Raw genomic sequence first — 19,169 nt, 5'->3', positions numbered from 1 at the left:
ATTCTTATCAAATTCAATACAATTTGTGAGCCCCCAAAATCCAAATCAGTGTTCGTGAATTAACGGAGAAGTTAAGCAATATAGTTAAATCAGGAAATTGTTAAGTGAGACCCTAGTAGGCATAAGAAAAAATTCAAATCCCTAAAAAAAGTGCATATAAGGTCTTTTAGCACTTTCACAGAAGTCTCCTTCTACTGCCTTTAATAAAACGTATTTCCTCTCAAGCATCAGTTTTCAAGATTTTTACATTCTCAATCTTTAACTTCCTTATTATTTGCCCTAAATGAAAGATACTTCAACTTTTTCCTTGAATCTTTTGTTTCTTGTGGTGCTTACTATCTTTGGGACTTTATGGAAGTCACTTCTCCAGTTCCTTTGGTGGAAAAATTATGGTACTGGATTTCATAAACTTCAGCAAGCATGGATCACACAGGTACTATGCATCTAGGACACCGTTCTGCCCCTGAAAAATGAGCATGGACAAGGAGCTAAGGGTCTTGGTAGTTGTATTTGAAAGCTCAAAATTAAAAGCATGCAACAGAGGATGCAGGACCAAGTACAGTGAGGTGAAAACTGACCATCATCAAGAACTCCAAATCCATGATTTGAACAAGGCTATGGCAACTCAAGGTAGTCTATACAGTGGTGGTCTCCGGACTCTGACGGTCTGGGTTCAAGTTCTGGCTTTGCCTTTATGAACTACCTGATCTTTGGGTGCATCTTGTAACCTTCCTGAGTTTCAGTGGCCTCATTGGAAAGATGGTAATAATAACAGTACATAGCCTTTTAGGCTTTCCTGTGCACTAAGTGAAAGCATTTAGGTCAGGGACTGGCATGTAGGAGATATTGTATCAGTGTCAGCTATTATTATGGCGCTCCACTCTCACAATCAGCAGAGTGACAGGCTAATGGTAGTGCAAGTTCCCGAAGTCTTCATGAAGGAGGCAGGACTGGAGATCAACCTTTGATTACAGTTGAGATTTGAATAGAGGACCTTAAATGCCAGAAAAGGTTCCAGGAGATAGGCAGTGATGTATGATTTACTGAGTAGTTTAGATATTAAAAGAGGGCAGTATTTTAGGACTCAGCACTCAGATTAATTTTTTTAAATTGCAAAGTAAATGTATGCCTTTGGGTAGAAAATCAACGTCACTGTTCTGGCTGTGATCTTTCTTTCTATAAAGGATCCCTTGGCTCCTCAGATCTTTTTCTTCCTTTCTAATTCTCCAAGTTCACTCTGAGGTATAGATAAAGGATTGAAATCCAGGAAACCATTTCAGGTTAAGGAGAGGAAGAGGCTTTGCTGAATACCATTTATAAGTGTGAGGCATACATTGAGATTCAACTTGGAGGACTTTATAAACAAATATAGCCAGTTACCCAAATTCTACAAATTATCAGTGATATTTATTCATATGTTCTCTGTGTGTGTGTAAGAGTATGGGTGTATTTACGGGCCAAACTTGAAAAAAAAAAATCCCAATGACCTTGTTCTTCCAGGAAATGGCTGCCCAGAAGACAGGTTCAAGAAGATCATATAATGCTCAGCAGAGTTTATACCTTCTGCACTGTCTCTGTTCTCACCTCCAGGCGTCTATACCACATAAAACTCACTGCTTTAACCAGTGCCCACCGCACATTCAGAAATCAGAATGAATTGACTCCTACTGTGAAAACGGTGTCATCCAAACCCCAACAATCGTTTGGATGGCTGCTTTGAACACTAATGAGTTTGCCACTTTGTATAGGGCCTATGCATTTACACTTCAGCAAAATTTATTTTATTTCTGAAATTTCATTCTTTTCTTCTATAAACAGAAATACAGAATACCCAAGAAAGATCATCTTTAAAGTTTTTATGCAGTTAAAGGAAAATAATTCTCTTAGTCTCACTTATCAGGGCTATCTAATTTTTTGTTTAGATAAGCATTCCAGATAGGGGAATAGGTTCAAAAAATGAGTACATAAAAGCATGCAGATTGGTGAGATAGAAGGGAAGAGGGATAGAGGGAGGAAGTGGGGGTAAATATTATTTTTCCTTCATTGGGAGTGTTTTAAAACGAAATGTCTTGCCCTGAAAAGTCAAGAGTTCTGTAAAGTATTGGTGGTTGTTGTCATTTGAGAAAAGCACAACCAGAATGTGTATTTCTTTTATGGGTCAAACAGAAGTCAGGGTAATTGTGAATGCCCTTTACACCACTAGAAAATTGTTATAAAAAACAAGCACACTAAAAACCATAAAACTGTAACACTGCAGTTTGTCCACTATACATGTTTGCTAGCAAATAATAATTGTGAATCTTTTTACCTATCCACTGGATCAGAAATGTGTAGCTTAATTAAAAAAATAACTTTGTAATCATTGTGTAAGATTAATTCCCTTTATTAAATTTAGATCTCAAAAGGGAATGAGAATCTTTGAGAACACTATAAAAACAAAACGTTTTATGTATAGCAGTTTGAGGAACTTGGCCATGGGCGATGGGGGGAAGACCCCTAGGCCACATAGTGGGTGGATCCCATCATTGGAGTTGATGTATCTGCTGCTCTGGCTTCTCAAAGCCCCCCTGCAAGGCACAAGTGTGCCAGCACGCAAATGGGAAAGAGATGCATGGCAGACCTACTCTTCTATTGCAGAAAAGGAAGAAAGGCCAGGATACTTTAGCATGGACGGATTCATTTACTATGAGTTCTTTTTATATTAAATACTAATGGGGAGCCTAAGAATTGCAGGGAGAGTTTCAGATTAATGTCTAATGATATTAAATACCTGGAGAATCTGGCATAAAGATGGGTTACCAATACTGCTCAAATTAAAATTTTAAAAATAAAAAAGTAAAATATTTTCATAATAAATCTGAAAATCACATACCCACACAGGCTGCCTTTTGTCATCCAATGTATACTGTGCTGACTACCAGAAAAAAAGAAAAGAAAGGAAAATAAAAGAGAGAATGAGAGAGAGACCTCTATCTTAACCAAGCCGTCTATGGCTTCTCTTTCTGTTATAAAAACCTGCCAACCTTTCTCAGTCATCAGAGACATAGCTTCACGGCTGATGGATTTGGTATCTCCAAATCCAGAGCTGAGAAGGAAAGGGTCACTTGAAAAAAAGATGAAATTTACCATCCTTTAGCAAACCTTTCTCTACATCATGTAAGTTTTGATGAACCTAATGAATATTCCACAAAAATAAACATCACATCTCCTAAATGCAAGAGATCATTTAGTAGCGAGTAGGCAGAAGACACTGCTTTTGGAATTAGAGTTCATTGCAAAACTAAGTGAAGGACGCACTCTAGGTTGCTCAACATTCCAGGGGGAATATTTTTGTAGGTCAACTAATGCACATGCTGACCACAGAAGACATTCCTATGAATAAGGGAACCACAGAAGAAACCACTGTTTCCTTTCAATTATACAGTATCATACAGTATTATACAAACTTTTAACATTCAAGTGGTTTACTCATAGAAAAGATGTAAATTGGTTTAGGGAATAAAGTCATATTTATGCCAGTTTAATTCAATGAAATCTGTTTGAAATATAAGCAATTTGAGTTAAGTGGAAAGACTGTCACAGATTCATTCCTTCAGGAATTCTGGGCACTAGATTCACCCTCCATGTTTTTATTTATTTCCGCCTGAAAAGGATTCCGTGAGAATAAATGATGATATTCCTAACCATTGAGTGAAGGAAACAGTGTAAAAAGCAAATGATTTACACCTTTCATAAACTAATGTTTCCATAAATTATAAATCATTACTATAAATAGTCTCAAAATCCCTCTGAACATAAATGTATAGTCCCAGCTTCATCTGGTTTACAAAGAGGAAGAACAATTCCTGTTAGTTAAATGCTATTAATATAGCTACTGACAAACAGGCATATAATGAAAACTTTAGGGAGAAACGTTCTCCCCAATTTAAATCTTCCCTCCACTTAGGGTTGCCGCTTCTAGCCCAACAGGCCTTGCGCTGTGTGACACCAGGCTGCCACTCACACAAATTATTACACAAACAATGCTCCTTCTGCCACTGAAAGTGCAGACACATAGTATATAGTTTGTTCTGTTGAAACGAAGAATTGAAGATTTAATGAAGGATTAAATAATTTAATTCCATCAAAGTATATAGTGTACTTGATGTAGTCCCTTACAACTCTTTAGGGAGCTTACGTTTGTTTTTGTAGTATATTTTAGCTTTGAGAATGGTTTTGGCATTAGGTAGGCGTGCTCCCATTGGATCTTCCTCCTGAAGTAAGCTGCAGCAGTCGATACCTTTATCAGTGCCATTCCCATCTCCCTCATCTATGACCCCTTTACTTTTCCTACCATTTACCATAGGAATAATATAAAAAGCGATACGCATTTTTCTACACAGTACATTGCAATTTCCTCAACAGCATAAAAACAAAATGGGAATGACCAGGGGTCAGGTATTTCATTTGTTCCAACTCTAGTGGGTAGGTTTTGTTTATAACTATCTTCCAAATAAGCTTGCAGGCCGGAGGACTCAGTGTGTCCTAATATGTCCTGCACTCTCTGCACACTTGGTGCAGTAGCTACTTAACTGAACTTTCTGATGGGTCAGGCTTACCCTACACTGCTTGCTGGCCTTAGGCTGCCACTCATCTCATGATTATTTTACATAAATGCATGGTTTCTAAAGTTTGGTCCACTCTTTGCTGGATCTCAAAATTTGGTTTTGTAAATTGGTAATCACCTGATAAACTAAGAAGAGACAGCCTTGATGCCCACAGATTGCTATGTTACACACACACACACACACACACACACAAATCATAGCCATGAGCTTTTTCAAACAAATTTAAACCTTATAAGGAAAGGACCTTCCACTTATTGAGAGAACCCAGATAAAAAACGCAGAAAACATATGCTTTTGGGGAGGGTGAGAGGAAGCAGTAGAAAACTAAACTTAAAATGCTGTGGGTACAAACTCCCCCAAGGGACTATAAACCAAATTGAACCGAGGAACGCCTACCAGCCCCTGGCCCTGCCAACAGCTCCCTCTTCTTTGAAGAGCTTTGCCAATGGCTTTTGCCTCTGGCACAAAGACCAATTACAAAATGGACGTACTATTCCCAATCCCAGCCTTTCTAAATAACAAACAAGGAAGAAAAAAACTTCGTAAGCGGATCCACATCTGGGTTGAGCAACAACTTTACACCAATGAAACGGTGCTACAAAATTATAAACATTCTGGAAGACTCCGTGCCTTGACCAGAAGTACTGGGTGACAGCCCAATTTGGAAACAGAAAGCAGGAGGCAGCCAACGTTTGTGGTCTTTATCATTCACAGCTATACTGGGTGTAGGTAATGCTGGCACACCGTCAGCATGAATTAATGAAGGCTTTGAGATGTGAACAAGTGGCTGGCAGTCACAAAGCAGGCCACAGGGAACGGAGATTGGCAAATAGAGGCTAAATGTGAGATTGTCAAAGATGAAGGAGCTCAAGAAATTGCACGTAGAATGTAGAAGAGCTGGGGCAAAGGACATTTCAGGCCCCATCAGTTTCTGGGCCACTTCTAGCAAGTAGGAGTCTTTCTCATAATCCTTCTCATCTCTCCAGTGTCTCCAAATTTATTGGGTACAGTTGGGCTTATTGGAAAGGATTTATATAAGCACAAAAACTTAAGGTCATAGTTAGCACGGAGTCAATGCTACAGTTTATAACACAGAAACAAATGAAAATCCTTTTATTTAGAATTGGACAAAGCATCTCTGCTGTATTCTTTTGACATTACTTCTTGGGACAAACTTCAGAGCCTTTTCCAAAAACAATAACCCTACCCACCTTGACTTCACACTCTCCAAGAATCTTCCAAAAGTCAGGGCATGGCGGCGTGGGTCAAATTACCCTGAGAAAAGGGATTAATTGAATCTAGAAGGAAACAAGACATAGGACATAGGGAGGGGTAGAATTTGAATAGCATTCCCTCACAGGTCTTGACCATCAGGAGAAAGCTTCCCTTTTATCAGTAAAGATTAAGAAAAAGCGTTCAGACATATTAGAACAAACACAAAGCTTGTCCTAATACACATCAAGTTTAGGGATCTCTCCTAATGAGAATCGATGCTTTCTTCTAAGTTGCTTAGTTTAGTTTTAGAAGATGATGGCTGAGATAGCACACTTTCACAATAACATCTGCAGGATATTTCTAAAATCTGGCTTACGTAGCCACGCCCAAAGACTAAATCTAGATTTTGAAGACTCCCAAAGTTATGAAAATGAGTGCTGTGTGGGCAGAATCCCTTAACTTCTAACTCAAAATCAGTAAGGATTGATAAAATAATTTCATTTCTTTGATTCTGATAATTTTCATGAAAAAGAAATCACTAAGATTTCACCTGGGGTTCTACAATAAACATTGAAATTATTATAGCTATTTAATTAAAGACTTTGTGACAGATGTTCACAGAAATGTTTCCTATGATCAGTATGTGCATGTAGTTGATCTATGAACATATTCCCTCGGGAATGTCATTTAACCCTTCATTAAACCTTTAGTTATATGTTACAAGAGAAGATAGCGAGACGAGCTGCTTTTATATGCCACTGTGCCTGGAGGTGGACATACTAGCAGACTCTATAAAGACAAATGCAGAATTCCTGGAAGCTGGGAAGCTGCCATTTAGCTCAAAACTTCCTTACTGTCATTTCATGAGAAATCATAAGTATGCAACTGCACACCAACTTGAAAGCATAATTTTTTATTGTTTAAACTGAAATTCCAGGGAGGACAGCATATAAATGGAGAAAAAAAATGGAACCCTGGCCAGACAGAGCTCTTAAATAAATTGAACAGCTGCCCAAGAGACAGGAGATTTAAATAAATGTACATTAAACTCTTACTACTTGACACATACATCTTTCCCCTATAGTTTGTAGGAAGACCAGTTCTAATAGAAAAAGGCCTTGAAGGATGTTAGTATCCATTTCCATCTATTAATAGAAGAATGCAGTAGTCAAAAGACTTTCAAAAGATAAAAGCATCATTCTCCCTAAAGTTTCTGGACTCCTGCCGAAATCACAGGCATATTTTCATATTTGTCAGCTCAAAGAGACTTTTATAATAGCAAATAAAAATTAAGTGTTCACACTGGACTTCAAAGCAAAATTCTTCCAGTGCTGATGCATAAAGCACAGTATACATCTTTCTTTAGGAAGGTTTACTGCCTCAAATTCAATATTCAAACTGGTAACATCACAGAGTTAAAACATACCGGGACAATGACGGCTATGATCCAATTTTAAAAAGTTAGGCTAATTATGCAGAAAAGAGTTCTCAGATGGGTGAATCCAGAGCCCGTTCCCAGAGGTGGCATTTTTTCAGAAACGTCCTTAAAAAAGTCATGGAACTGCAGAGACCCCAGGGATACAAAGGGAGAGTGGATCACAATTTAAGACTTGTCCTACCACTTGGTGGATGCAGAGCAATGTCTGAGTAAAGAATTAAATCCTTTAATAAACTAGTGTAAAATAAACTATTAAATAATACTGGTCTCTTGGGTGTGACTTGTTTCTTGGTAAACATACTCACATCCTACATAACACTTTCTTGGATTGTTTCCCCCTTACTGAAACAGTTGTTTTCTTTACAGCTACTCTCATCCAGAAGCAGCGTCTGCTAATAGCAGACCCACACTTGTGAAGGATAGTAGTAGCATAAGTTGATTTAAGTATTTTCAAGTTACTGATAAAAAAAGGAAAATAAATATCAGTAGACTCTTACTCAGGGACTAACTGACTTGAGAGTACAAAAGCAAGCCCATCTTTTTCAGAGCTGCTTGGCACACATCGTTCTTTTTTTAGCAAGGTTGGTGGACTTTCACATTTGCCTACAGGAAGATGAGTGAAGATATCCAAAACCTCAGTGCCTGGGAGAGCACCCAGCAGATAGTAAGCTCTCCATGAGTGGTTGAAAGAAATCCTTTAAAATGTGGTTGAATGTTTTCTGGATTCCTGAGTAAATTCGAGGGGTGCAGAGGGCCAACTGACAGTGGGGGGAGTTTATTCATGTTTGATTTGCACTTTGATGGCCCTATTCCTCCAAAGCAAACAGCAATAACACCACAAACCCTAGACAGTCTCAGACATTTGTTTATAATCTCAGAGAAGAGAAAGAAAGCAAAAGCAAAAAATAAGAAACATTTATGAAAGCATTAGCTTTTAGAAAGAGATGCATGTATAGACCTAATAAAACAATATTTCTTTACGTAAATATCTTCATGTTAGGCCTCTTTTGTAAGAAGGAATGATTATAAACAAGCAGCCAAGGACAAATGCTATCATTTGCTTCACACGTGCTCATTTTTAGTGCTTTACATGGTTTTGTGCCTTTATCCTTAATAACTTCCTGATAGATGTGATTTTGCCCATGTCATAGTCTAACAATGCTCAGAGAAAGGATAAACAATTTGCCCAACGTCACATGGCTAGAAAGTGGTAAAGCTGAGATGGACCAACTTGAGTTTCAATGTTGGCTATGCCATCTGCTACCTGTATGATACTGAGCAAATCTTTACATCCTTATTTGAAAAATAATACATACCTATCTTTCAAGGTTGTTGTGGGAACTACAAACAATGTCTCTATAGTACTTGATATTGTTGTTACTATTATTACAAGAAATGTAGAATTTTGAAATGCATTAGAGATGGACTACCCAATGTTCTCATTTATCGATGCATTTCATCTGTACATAACCTGATGATGGGACTCAGGTAAGCAGTGGGGAGTTCCTCTCCACTCTCCACTAGGCTAGAGGAAAAGCTGGGACCAGAATGCTTTGCCTTCCAGTGCTATATCCATTGCCCTCTGCTACCTCTCGTTTGTTTTACTTTAAAAAGACTAAACTAATCCCAAAGATTGCTAATCAAATCCAAACCAAAAAAGGAAAGAAACTGTTCCTCCTTTGCAGGGAACCATAAAATAGGAATGCAGAAAACACATGCTTTTGGAAAAAAATCAACAGAAAAAAACTCAATACTCTTTGGGTACAAATTCCCCCAAGGGAACACAGAACCTGACAGAACTGAAAAAAACACCCACTGAAAGTGAACCCTGCCAAGAGTTCTCCCTCCCGGGAGACTCAATGTCAATGGCTTTCACCTCTGGCATGGTGACCAATTACAAAGTGGGCCGTCTATTCCTAACCACAGATGTCCTAAATGACAAATTAAGTGTCCAGGAGATAAAAGGTTATAATGGAATAAGTACAACACACACACACACACACACACACACACACACACACACACACACGGCCTGAGGTGGGGTTAAAAAAAAGTCTCATTTGGATTTTAGCACGTTTACACTGGTTTTTCTTTTCTAGGATAACTCTTAGGTCAGTAGTTTAAACAACTTCTAATACTTCAGAGAAAAGACCCGCATGGAAGTACTAAATAACTATCAGAATAACAATAACACCAACAACGAGTGCCAAGTGTATGCAACAAGGGGTAGGCAATGGAATGGCAAAGAAAAGCACAGGCTCCAAGCGACTTCCCAGCCCAAACAGGGCACAACTGGTGCAACTGCAGTATCACCACTCGGGGGTAAACAATTCCAGGGTCGTTCACATCAAGGTCAGATCAGTGTTCCTATTTGTTCTCAGGAGAGTAGAAATAACAGTCAGTGTACATTATCAGACCCACACAGGACACTCAAATGCTAAAATCATTTCTCTTGGTTCAGAGGATGTTTTAAAAAAACACCCACAAATAATATGGTATTCAGAGTTTAGGAGAGCCTACAAACATGCAAAAAATGTTTTATTTTGCTCTAATGTGTACGTCTCTTACTATCTATTTTTTCTTTTTTAGTCACAAAATGTTGTTTATCTATATTTCTCCTTAACATTTTGTTTATTTGAAAATCACAATTTTAAATTGGTTTATAATATCGGTGACATAAGAACACTTAGTGAGCAACTGAACTCGAGCTAACATGTACTCCATAATTACCTCAGGGGACCGCCCCACCATATGCGTGGGTAAATACTCTTACTTTATTGTACAAAGAAATAAGAAACCAAATCATATTTTCACAGTAGCCTACGTAAATTTTCTTACCCATAACTGTTATGTTATTTGGCATATGTCATTCTTTTGTCCTAGATGTTCCAATATCTCTTAACCAGGTTGTTTAAATATTTTTACAAATTCTTCTTGTTGGTGTTTGTAGTATTCCTCACTTTGTTGTCTGATCACATTAGCTTCAGTTTACCATTTCTGTGCTTAGAGTTAATCAGGATGAATTCAAATTATTTGTATGGTTTTGTGAATCTTTCCCATTTCCCTCACAGATTTCTCAGTATCATAAAACTACACTAAAACTCTTTAAGGCATTCGAGATTTCCTGTAGGTAAATTACTGTGAAGATTCAGACTCACACCCAAATGATTTCTTGGTTTCATTTCTTCTAGAAGATACTTCCCTCAACTACTCAAATTAAATGAATTTCAAACACTATCAACAGGACTGAGCTTAGGAGGAGCGCCAAATGCATTCATTGTCATGGTGAATAAAAAGGTAATTGTTATTTTTTTTCAAGTACCCTGACCTTTCCCTTCACTTAGGGAACTACTGTTTTTGAAAAAATTTCCTTATGAAAGTATTATCTATCTTCTGTATCTTCCCATAATCTTATATTTCATGTTAAAGTTTATATTTCAGTTTCTATCTTACTGATATTAGTTTACTTGTGCCACTAAAGTTCTCACAAATTTGCTCTCTTGTAAGGTTGCTTTCCTTCCTGTGTTTCCTTGTGTCAACAGTTGTTTGAATTAGTGCACATAGGTGTCTTTTGAATTTTAAAATGCATGCTTAATCTCTGCAATTTCTCTGGTATTATAGAAAACATTCTACTTAAAAGTTGTTAAGAATGAAACTTAAATATATTTACTTTCCACAAATATCTCGTCTTTCACAGTCATTTAAATAAGGACAAAATGAGCTTGGGAAATTAATCTTGCCTGGATACAAATCATACCAAAGGCATCTTAGCCCTTTAAGATTCTAGTTCTCTCGAAGATTTTAAGCAAAATAGCCAAATAACATTTTAAGTATTATGGAACTCAAATACTTTAAATCTGTATGAGTGTTTCTTAGGAAATCCATCTTCTGTATCACTCAATTCTCCTAGAATATGTATTAGCAATACCACAGTTAGGAAGGGATTTTTAGTGACACAAATGATAGATAAGGAGCCAGCGTGCCTTTTGGACTGAGGAAAATATTCAGTAACAATATTTCACTTTTGCAAACAGAAAGTTAGATACTATATCACTCATGATTCCCAATGTTCTTTACATTTGAAGTCTATGGATTAATAATCACAAAAGACTAAAATTAAGCGCTATATGATTCTAACAAAAAAGCATAATTTAGATGTGTTACCTAGAGATTTATCCAGAAAAAGAGCAAACATTTTGATTTTTGCTTGAAAATAAAACAAAGGCCTTAATTTTTAAAACCAAACTAACCAATGCTACAGTACTGCTTAATTCATAAGAGAGATAGCAGATTTGCATTTTCTTAATTTGTTGAAAGAGAAAAAGCCATAAACTTTTCTCTTTACCTTTGAGCAATTAAATAAAATCACACTTTGAAAGAGATCGAGAGCAGGAATCGAAGTGCTAAAGATGGCTAAAAGAAAAAAAGCCAGCTGCTCTGGTGGGAGTTACTTATATATATTTGAAGACTTTTTTCCTCAGTATGAAATGAAGATAACATCATGCATGGTCTAGTATAACATTAAATGCCCATAGGTTATTTCTAAACTTTTACAGACAAAGAAGTTTAGATGTCATGCCTCTACATTTAACAGAGAACAATTACGGATTTTTACAAAAGAAAAGAAACACACACATTTTACTTATGCCCATAAGTTCTGGAACTTTTGGGTTTAATATGAAAAATAGAAAATGCATTTTTTTTGGGTCATGGGTTTAAAAAAATTTCTTTAAATTATTTTTATTAGAAAAAGCATTTCTAATGTGATGTCAATTCTTTTAAACTGACAATAATTTGAATGTACATTTAACAGAAAATAGTTTAATAATCACATCATGCAGTTGACTTAATGCTCAAGATGTCTTTGTAGTTTTATTGTTCTGTAAAAACAAACTGTTTCATCGAAAATTGTACTAGCTCAGATTTTTTTATAAGGAAAATAGTTTATTATATTGCCCATTAAAGCTTGCTGATTACCAAGTTTAGTCAATGGTGTTCCTTTGAAATGCCTGTGAGATGAATTTTATTACTTATTTTCATAATAATAAGTAGATTTGACAGATTTTTACTTTACAAAATCTCCATGGTTTATTTCACAATATTATTTATTTGTGAAACCAACGGATTAGTTATTCTTTTCTTGTCCTTTCCCATTACTTCTGTGTGAGTTTTTTAAAAAGAAAATACTTAAAATACAAGATCAACCATTACACCTCATTAAGCCATGGACAAATTCACAATAAAATGTGCGTACAATACTTTAAAAAAGGTTATGTATACAGAAACACATGGAAAACTTGCTGTTCTTAGAGAAGAACAGAATGAAACAGATAAATAAATTTCCACATCTGAGGTAGTTTTCTTTTAAAGGAGGTTGGGTAAGTTCATGCAGAAAAACCCTACAGAATGCGCTTGTCATTAAAATCAAATTAAGGATTATTGGGTTTAAATTGTCATCTTATGAGTCAAAAACATTTATCAAGGGTTTTAGCCAAGAACATGAAGGTAAGTGATGCCCTTCTGTTCTTCTTTGGTCAAAGAAGACCAAAACATTATAAACGCCAATAGCTCTGGCTGGATGAAAGTTGACCTGGGTCAATTCTCTACAACAGGAACTCACAGAATATCTGCCAGTTCAGGCCCACTTCATTCTGAACCATTAGGTTGCCAGCTGCATATTCCTGGTGAGGCATCAGTTACACATTTGGTGGTTCCTCTCTGAGTTGTCAGTGGTTTCCCCCTTTCTGCTCTTTCCTCATCTGCCCTCCAGCTGGGGGAGGGCCACTGATCTGCAGGGTGCTCACCTGTATCTCCAGTAACTGTCTCTAATTGCCTAGTAATTGTGTCTGATATTGAAGAGAGAAATGCACAGATAGGGTTCACAGAAAGCTTGAACTCTGAGACAGAGTGGATTCATAGATAAACATGGTCAAGATTTCCAGACATTAAAATAAGAAACATTATGCCATTATAGAGATAAATATTAGTTCTATTGTATATCAAACCAGGATAATCTTAGAAGTAGAAAGTAACTGATTTGAAGAGAGAAAGTTTTGTGCAGATATATAAAAATGTGCAGAGGGGCTGGGACACGATAAGTGATTAAAGAAGATAGAATATTCTAGGTAGGCCAGAGATAGACTTAGTAATAAGGGCAACATATCCAAATGTGGAAGTTGTGGTAATTTCACCTGAAGAAGTACTTATGCGGCATTTAAAAAGTGTAAACTAAAATCAAGTTGCAAAAAGATAACCAACAAAATAATACATCCTAACTTCAGAACAGCAGTTACCTCTTAAGAGGTAAAGAGGGGAATAGAATCAAATAGTTATTTATAAAGTTTCTATTTAAAACAGAACTGAGATATGAAATAAATATAGCAAAATATATCAACATTTATTAAGACTGTATAGTCTGCTGTATTTTATATTTTATGTATGAATACAGATTTCATAATCTAAAGAGAAAAATATATGTGTAACATTTAAAAATAAGAAAAGGAAATACATAAAAATAACTATTGAGGTTATATTTCAAGATGAGAGGGTAATAATGGGCTTTTCGTCCTCTAGATTTCAGAATTTCTGTAAAATTATTGTGGTAGTCGTCACTGCTAGGCCCGGAAATTCCTGGTTCTCTGACTCTGAACGCCTGGTAGGAACATCTTACTGGATGCCCTGTGGTTGGCTGGTGACCAAGAAACTGTGGAGGGAAGTGCTAAGTGGGGGATTTAATGCTAGGGCAAGGCTCCTAGCCGCATCCAGTGCCTTTTCCTCTGCCACTGGAAACGGCAATGTTCAAGGAGGTGGTCACTCTCTCTCGGCCTAAGTCTGTTTGTGATTACAACAGAACAAATAGTCTCTCCTGTTGACTTGTGATGGAAAGGCAGTGTGAACGAGAAAGAAACCTTGGCTGCTTTACGACACTAGAATTTGGGGGCATTTGTGATTGCAGTATATCATAGCCTTTTTTTACGAAAAAAATTTTAAGTGGGAGAAGACAGAAGTTCTAATTCTAGAAACAAACATTTGTTGAGAGCCTACTGTGTGACAGCACTGTTTCAAGTATTGGGGAATAAAGTGCAGCCAGCCATACACACTGTATTCTAGTCCGTGCTAGACTGGAGATAACATTCTAATGAAATGACCCAATGTATGAAAGGAAATGAATTTTTAAAAGAAACATATATAAAATATAATTTCAGATGATGATAAATGCACTGAAGAAAATTAAAGTACAATAAGAAAGTAGAGGATTTTTGGAGGCAGGAGTGGCGGCAACAGACATAGGGTATGCAGGAAGCCCTTTCTGAGGAGGTGACATCTGAGCAGAAACCTGAGTAGGAGTAAGCAAGAGATTCAGAAGAAGATTAGGTTAGGAGAGCTCCTTTAGGATTAACAAGTACAAATTGGCAGTTACAAAACAGTCACAGGGATATAAAGTACAGCATAGGGAATATAGTCAATAATATTGTAACAACTATGTACAGTGTCCGATGGGTGCTAGACTTATTGGGGAAATCACTTTGTAAATTATATAAGTGTCTAATCACTATGTTGTATACCTGAAACTAATATAACATTGTATGTCAACTGCAACAGAAAAAAAATTTTTCTTAAATATAAAAAATGTTCCTTTAAGGTGGGTTTTCTTCTTTATTAAAATGTAGTTTTATCTTATCAAAACAATCAAACAAAATATGTTGGGGGAGGTTAATGTAACTAGAACTTATCCAATGGTACAAAAAGCAGAAGAAAAGGAACTCAGAGAGCTAGGCAGGGCTGGGTCACTTAAGGCCTGGATCAAAGGAGTTATCTCTTCTCCATGTGATGAGAAACTACTGGAGAGTTCTCAGAAGGGGACATGATCTGATTTACATCTATAAAGATCATAGGCTTCCATGTTTAGAACACAGGGGGTAAGAGTAGAAGCAGAGAGACCAGGTAGGAGGCATTACAAGAATCCAGGTACGAATGATGGCTTGGACTAGGGTAGCAACACTGTAAATACCTTCAGGGATATACTTTGAAGATAAAGCCAACTGGTCTTGTTCATGTGGGTGATGAGAAAAACGGGTGCCTGGGAATTGGGTACATGGGAGGCCGGACACGGAAAGAATGCTACTTTTTCTGAGACGAAAAACACTGTAAGAAAAGTTAAGTTTGAGTGGGGGTGGGGTGAGGGGAGGTCCAGAAGTTTTTTGGCCTTAAATGTAAGAGCCATCGAACATTCTAGTGAGAAGCTGTGAAACAGGGGAATAGTCTGGAGCTTAGTGGAGTAGTTTGGCTAGAGATATAAATACTATAGGAGTCATCAGTGTATAGGAGTCATCAGTGTATTAAAACCACAAGAATGATGAGATCAGCTAGGACATGAGTGTAGATGGAGAAGAGGTCCAAGAAACGAAACTCTCATTCCCACATTTAGAGATGAAGAACGTGTTTCAGGAAAGGATGGCTTTATTGTGGACGGCTGAGGAGTCAACCTGCTGGTGTGGCTTGAAGAGGGAATGAGAGGTGAGGAACTGGACGTGGCAAAGAGACAATAAATATTCTCTCCAGGAGTTTTCTTATAAAGGTGTGCTTGCAGAGTCAAGAAAGGAGCTGGCCGGTGTAGGGGTCGAGGGGTGGAAAAGAAAGGATTTTAAAAACAATTTTAACAGGCCATATACAGTCATTCCCCCTTAGCTGCAGTTTCACTTTCTGTAGTTTCAGTTACCTGTGGTCAACAGCAATCTGATAATATTAAATGAAAACTTCCAGAAATAAACAATTCATAAGTTTTCAATTGCACACCATTTGGAGTAGCTTGATGAAATCACACTGTTCCACACTGTCCCGCTCTGTCCTGCCCGGCACATCAATCATCCCTTTGTCCAGTGTATCCAGGGAACAGTATATGCTCCCTGCCTAGGAGTCACTGAGTTGCCATCTCGGTTATAAGATTGACTGTGGCGGTATCGCAGTGCTTACGTGTAAGTAATCCTTATTTTACGTAATAATATGGCCCTAAAGCACAAGAGTAGTGTTGCTGGCAATTTGGATATACCAAAGAGAAGTGATAAAATGCTTGTTTTAAGTGAAGAGGTGAGTACACTACAATAAGATAATTTTAGAGCGAGAGACCACATTTAAATAACTTTTATTAAGTATTTTGTTATAATTGTTCTATTTTATTAGTTACTGTTGATAATCTCATGTGCCTAATTTATAACTTAAACTTTATCATAGGTACGTACCCATAGGAAAAACACAGTATATATAGGGTTTGGTACTATCTGCGGTTTCAAGCATTCACTGCGTATCTTGAAACGTTTTGCCTGCAGATAAGGGACTACTGTAATCACATGTTTGTGTCCGGATTGGAACAATCCCACTAGAAATGACTGAAAACCAATGATGCTAGAAAGAGAGTGTAATTTTAATAGGTGAAAGGAAAAGGGACAACCAAAGGCTATGTGTGCAGTTTTGTTCATGGGAAGATGAAGGTTGTTTTCTGATGGTTTCTATTTTCTCATTGAAACAGGAAGCAAGATCATCCATTGAGAAGGATGGTGGTGGCGGTAGGGATATGGCAGGTTTATGACAGGAAGAGAAAATAGAAACTAGTCTTCCCCCAACTGGTGACCAGGGAAATGGAGAAGGACTGTCGGGAAATTCAGGGCCACTTGAGCCTTATGGTGATCAGTTCCATGAGAAGCCAGACAGGACTGTTGTCTATTTTTCTTCCTGTCATGTTCAGCTACTCAAATGCAGGTGTGGCGTGAGCTGAAAAGATGGGATGCAACTGTCAAAGTTATAGCGCTTGAAAATGAGGTTTAACAGATGGAACAGCTACTTGCAATGACGAGGTCTGGTAAAGAATGGCTGCAGAGAAGGTGGCTGATAGAGCGAAGGAAAAATTGTTAGAAGGAAGGATCTCAAGGAGCTGAGAGTCCAGGGTTCTGGATGAATTTTCTACTTGGAGAATGGAGTTTCCCAGAATGACAGACTGAGCCATGGGAAGAAGAGCGAAACCAGGTGCCCCAAAGCATCAGTGAATGATGGGCATAATGAACAGAAGATGTAGCAACTGTGTCAAGGAGGGTAGCAGGTAGAATAGTATGAGGGTTGATGACACAAAAGAGTTGGGATTCTTAATTTGAAGGGAAATGGTCTGGAGTGGCAGTAGGGAAAAAGGAAGACTGCTACCCTGACTCCCGGTCCTGTGGTATGTGGACTATTGCAGATAAAAGTCATGAAGAAGGAAGTGAAGGATAGAAAATGAACTGAAGTCCTTACAGGAATCTTAGTGCTTTAGATCTACGTGGCAAACACCATCATGCTTGGCACTGAGCCGTAACAAGGCTTGAACAAATACTTGGGTTTTAACTAAAGGGAGTTTAAAAATATTATCAATTCCACAGACAGATGGCCTGGATATAAGGCTTTAGAAAAAGTCCAGAAGGGAGTGGTCAGATAGTTTGAGCAAGAGACTTGGAATATATGTGGATAGGAATGAAATAAAGAGACGACCTAGTTATTTAGTGAGTAGCTCCCTGCTGCACTCTCAGCTATTTCTATCCTAATACTGTATCCTTTTCCTTGGTTCCTGTGCTTATTACTTGTATTCCTTTCTAGACTTTAAAATTTTATCATTCACCCACTAGAAATTCATCAGCTCAGGTACTGTTTCTTTTGCTCATCACTGTACACCTAAAGTCTAGCAAAGTGTCTGGCAAACATAAGGTGCTCAAAGAATAACGAAAAACAAAATGGAGATGAAAAGAGCATGATTAGAAGTAGCCCAATTAAGTTACACTATCCAGTGGAAGGCTGAGGTGAGTTCTAGACTTTTGTAGATCCCTTCTTAGGGATGGAATTGACACTGAGAAAGGAAGGGGTGAGAAATGAATGTTGAATATTGACTTCTGGGCAACAGCTCAGAGAGGTGGCAGTCTTGTGGACTTAGGGCTAAACAGCACTGGCCTGAAGAACGGGCTTGGGCGTGGCCAAAGAGATGTGGGTCAGCTCTCTCTTCTTTCCTCCCCATCTTCAAAGTCCCGACTCATGCACATTAAATTGTGACCTCATCCCTAAGCAACTCCATCCTGTACACTGTTGTCTACTTCCTGTTCTAACGTACCACTACTATTCCTGCTGCAATGCTGGCTGCTGCACCACTATTACTTTGCAGCTGTGAACACAGACATTTGCTGTTTACTGAGTATGCACATGTGGGTTAGACGTATATTGACATCATTCAGTTTATCTTTTAGATTATAAACTCTTAGCATCAGGGATTTGTAGTCTCCTTAATGTAATGTAATCCTTAACCCAGTTTGTTTAGGTCAAGGTTGAGAGTTTAACCCAAATAGATTATTTCATTTTGCTTTGCTTCACTACCTTAAACTATCTGCGACTCAGGCATTCTCAGCACACTGAGAAGTGTTAAACAGAGACAGAACAATATAGGGAAAAAAATTAACATTTAAATAAAAATTTCCAACTTTACTATTGCAAACACCATATGTTAAAAAGAACAGCAGCGAAATTCCAAAGCACCTGAAAAATGAGTTGAGAAAACAAAAAGGTTTATATAATCTAAAATTCCCGACTGCAGAAATATGTAAATATATATTTAAACTTGAAATATATGGCCATTCCTATTAAATGTAAAGTCAAATAAATTTATGTTAAAGTAAAATGTAGTCTTCTCATTCCACTAACCATAAACATAGAAGTTTAGAGCTGGGGAGGATCTTGCAGGCCAGCTCCTCATTTTGTGTATGAAGTAACTGAAGCCCAGAGAAGGGTTACTGGCGTAGTCAGCATCAGACAGCAATGTGAGGAGGCGGTGTGGAAGGAGGAAGAACATAGGCTTTGGAGACACACAAGCCTGCATTTGAGCCTGATGTATCTGTGAGCTG

The 19,169-nt window shown here is 37.6% G+C and overlaps 1 protein-coding gene across 5 annotated transcripts in view; it reads right to left on the bottom strand.

The window, feature by feature from the left end:
* Positions 1-19,169, bottom strand: part of ARL15 (ARF like GTPase 15) — a 381,079-nt gene that overhangs the window by 31,095 nt on the left and 330,815 nt on the right. The window contains exon 6 of one of the 5 annotated variants that reach the window (XM_074328945.1): positions 14,447-14,596. The exons of the other annotated variants lie outside the window; for them this stretch is intronic. Within the exon in view, the coding sequence (XP_074185046.1) occupies positions 14,462-14,596 (135 nt within the window). The 3' untranslated portion in view covers positions 14,447-14,461. Of the gene's footprint in view, positions 1-14,446; positions 14,597-19,169 lie in introns of those variants that run through there. 5 annotated transcript variants of the gene reach the window in all.

Source organism: Rhinolophus sinicus, linkage group LG03 (assembly GCF_036562045.2).
Source record: "Rhinolophus sinicus isolate RSC01 linkage group LG03, ASM3656204v1, whole genome shotgun sequence".
Lineage (NCBI taxonomy): Eukaryota > Metazoa > Chordata > Mammalia > Chiroptera > Rhinolophidae > Rhinolophus > Rhinolophus sinicus.
Note: the sequence above shows the minus strand (reverse complement) of the source record. Positions and strands in the feature narration are given on the sequence as shown.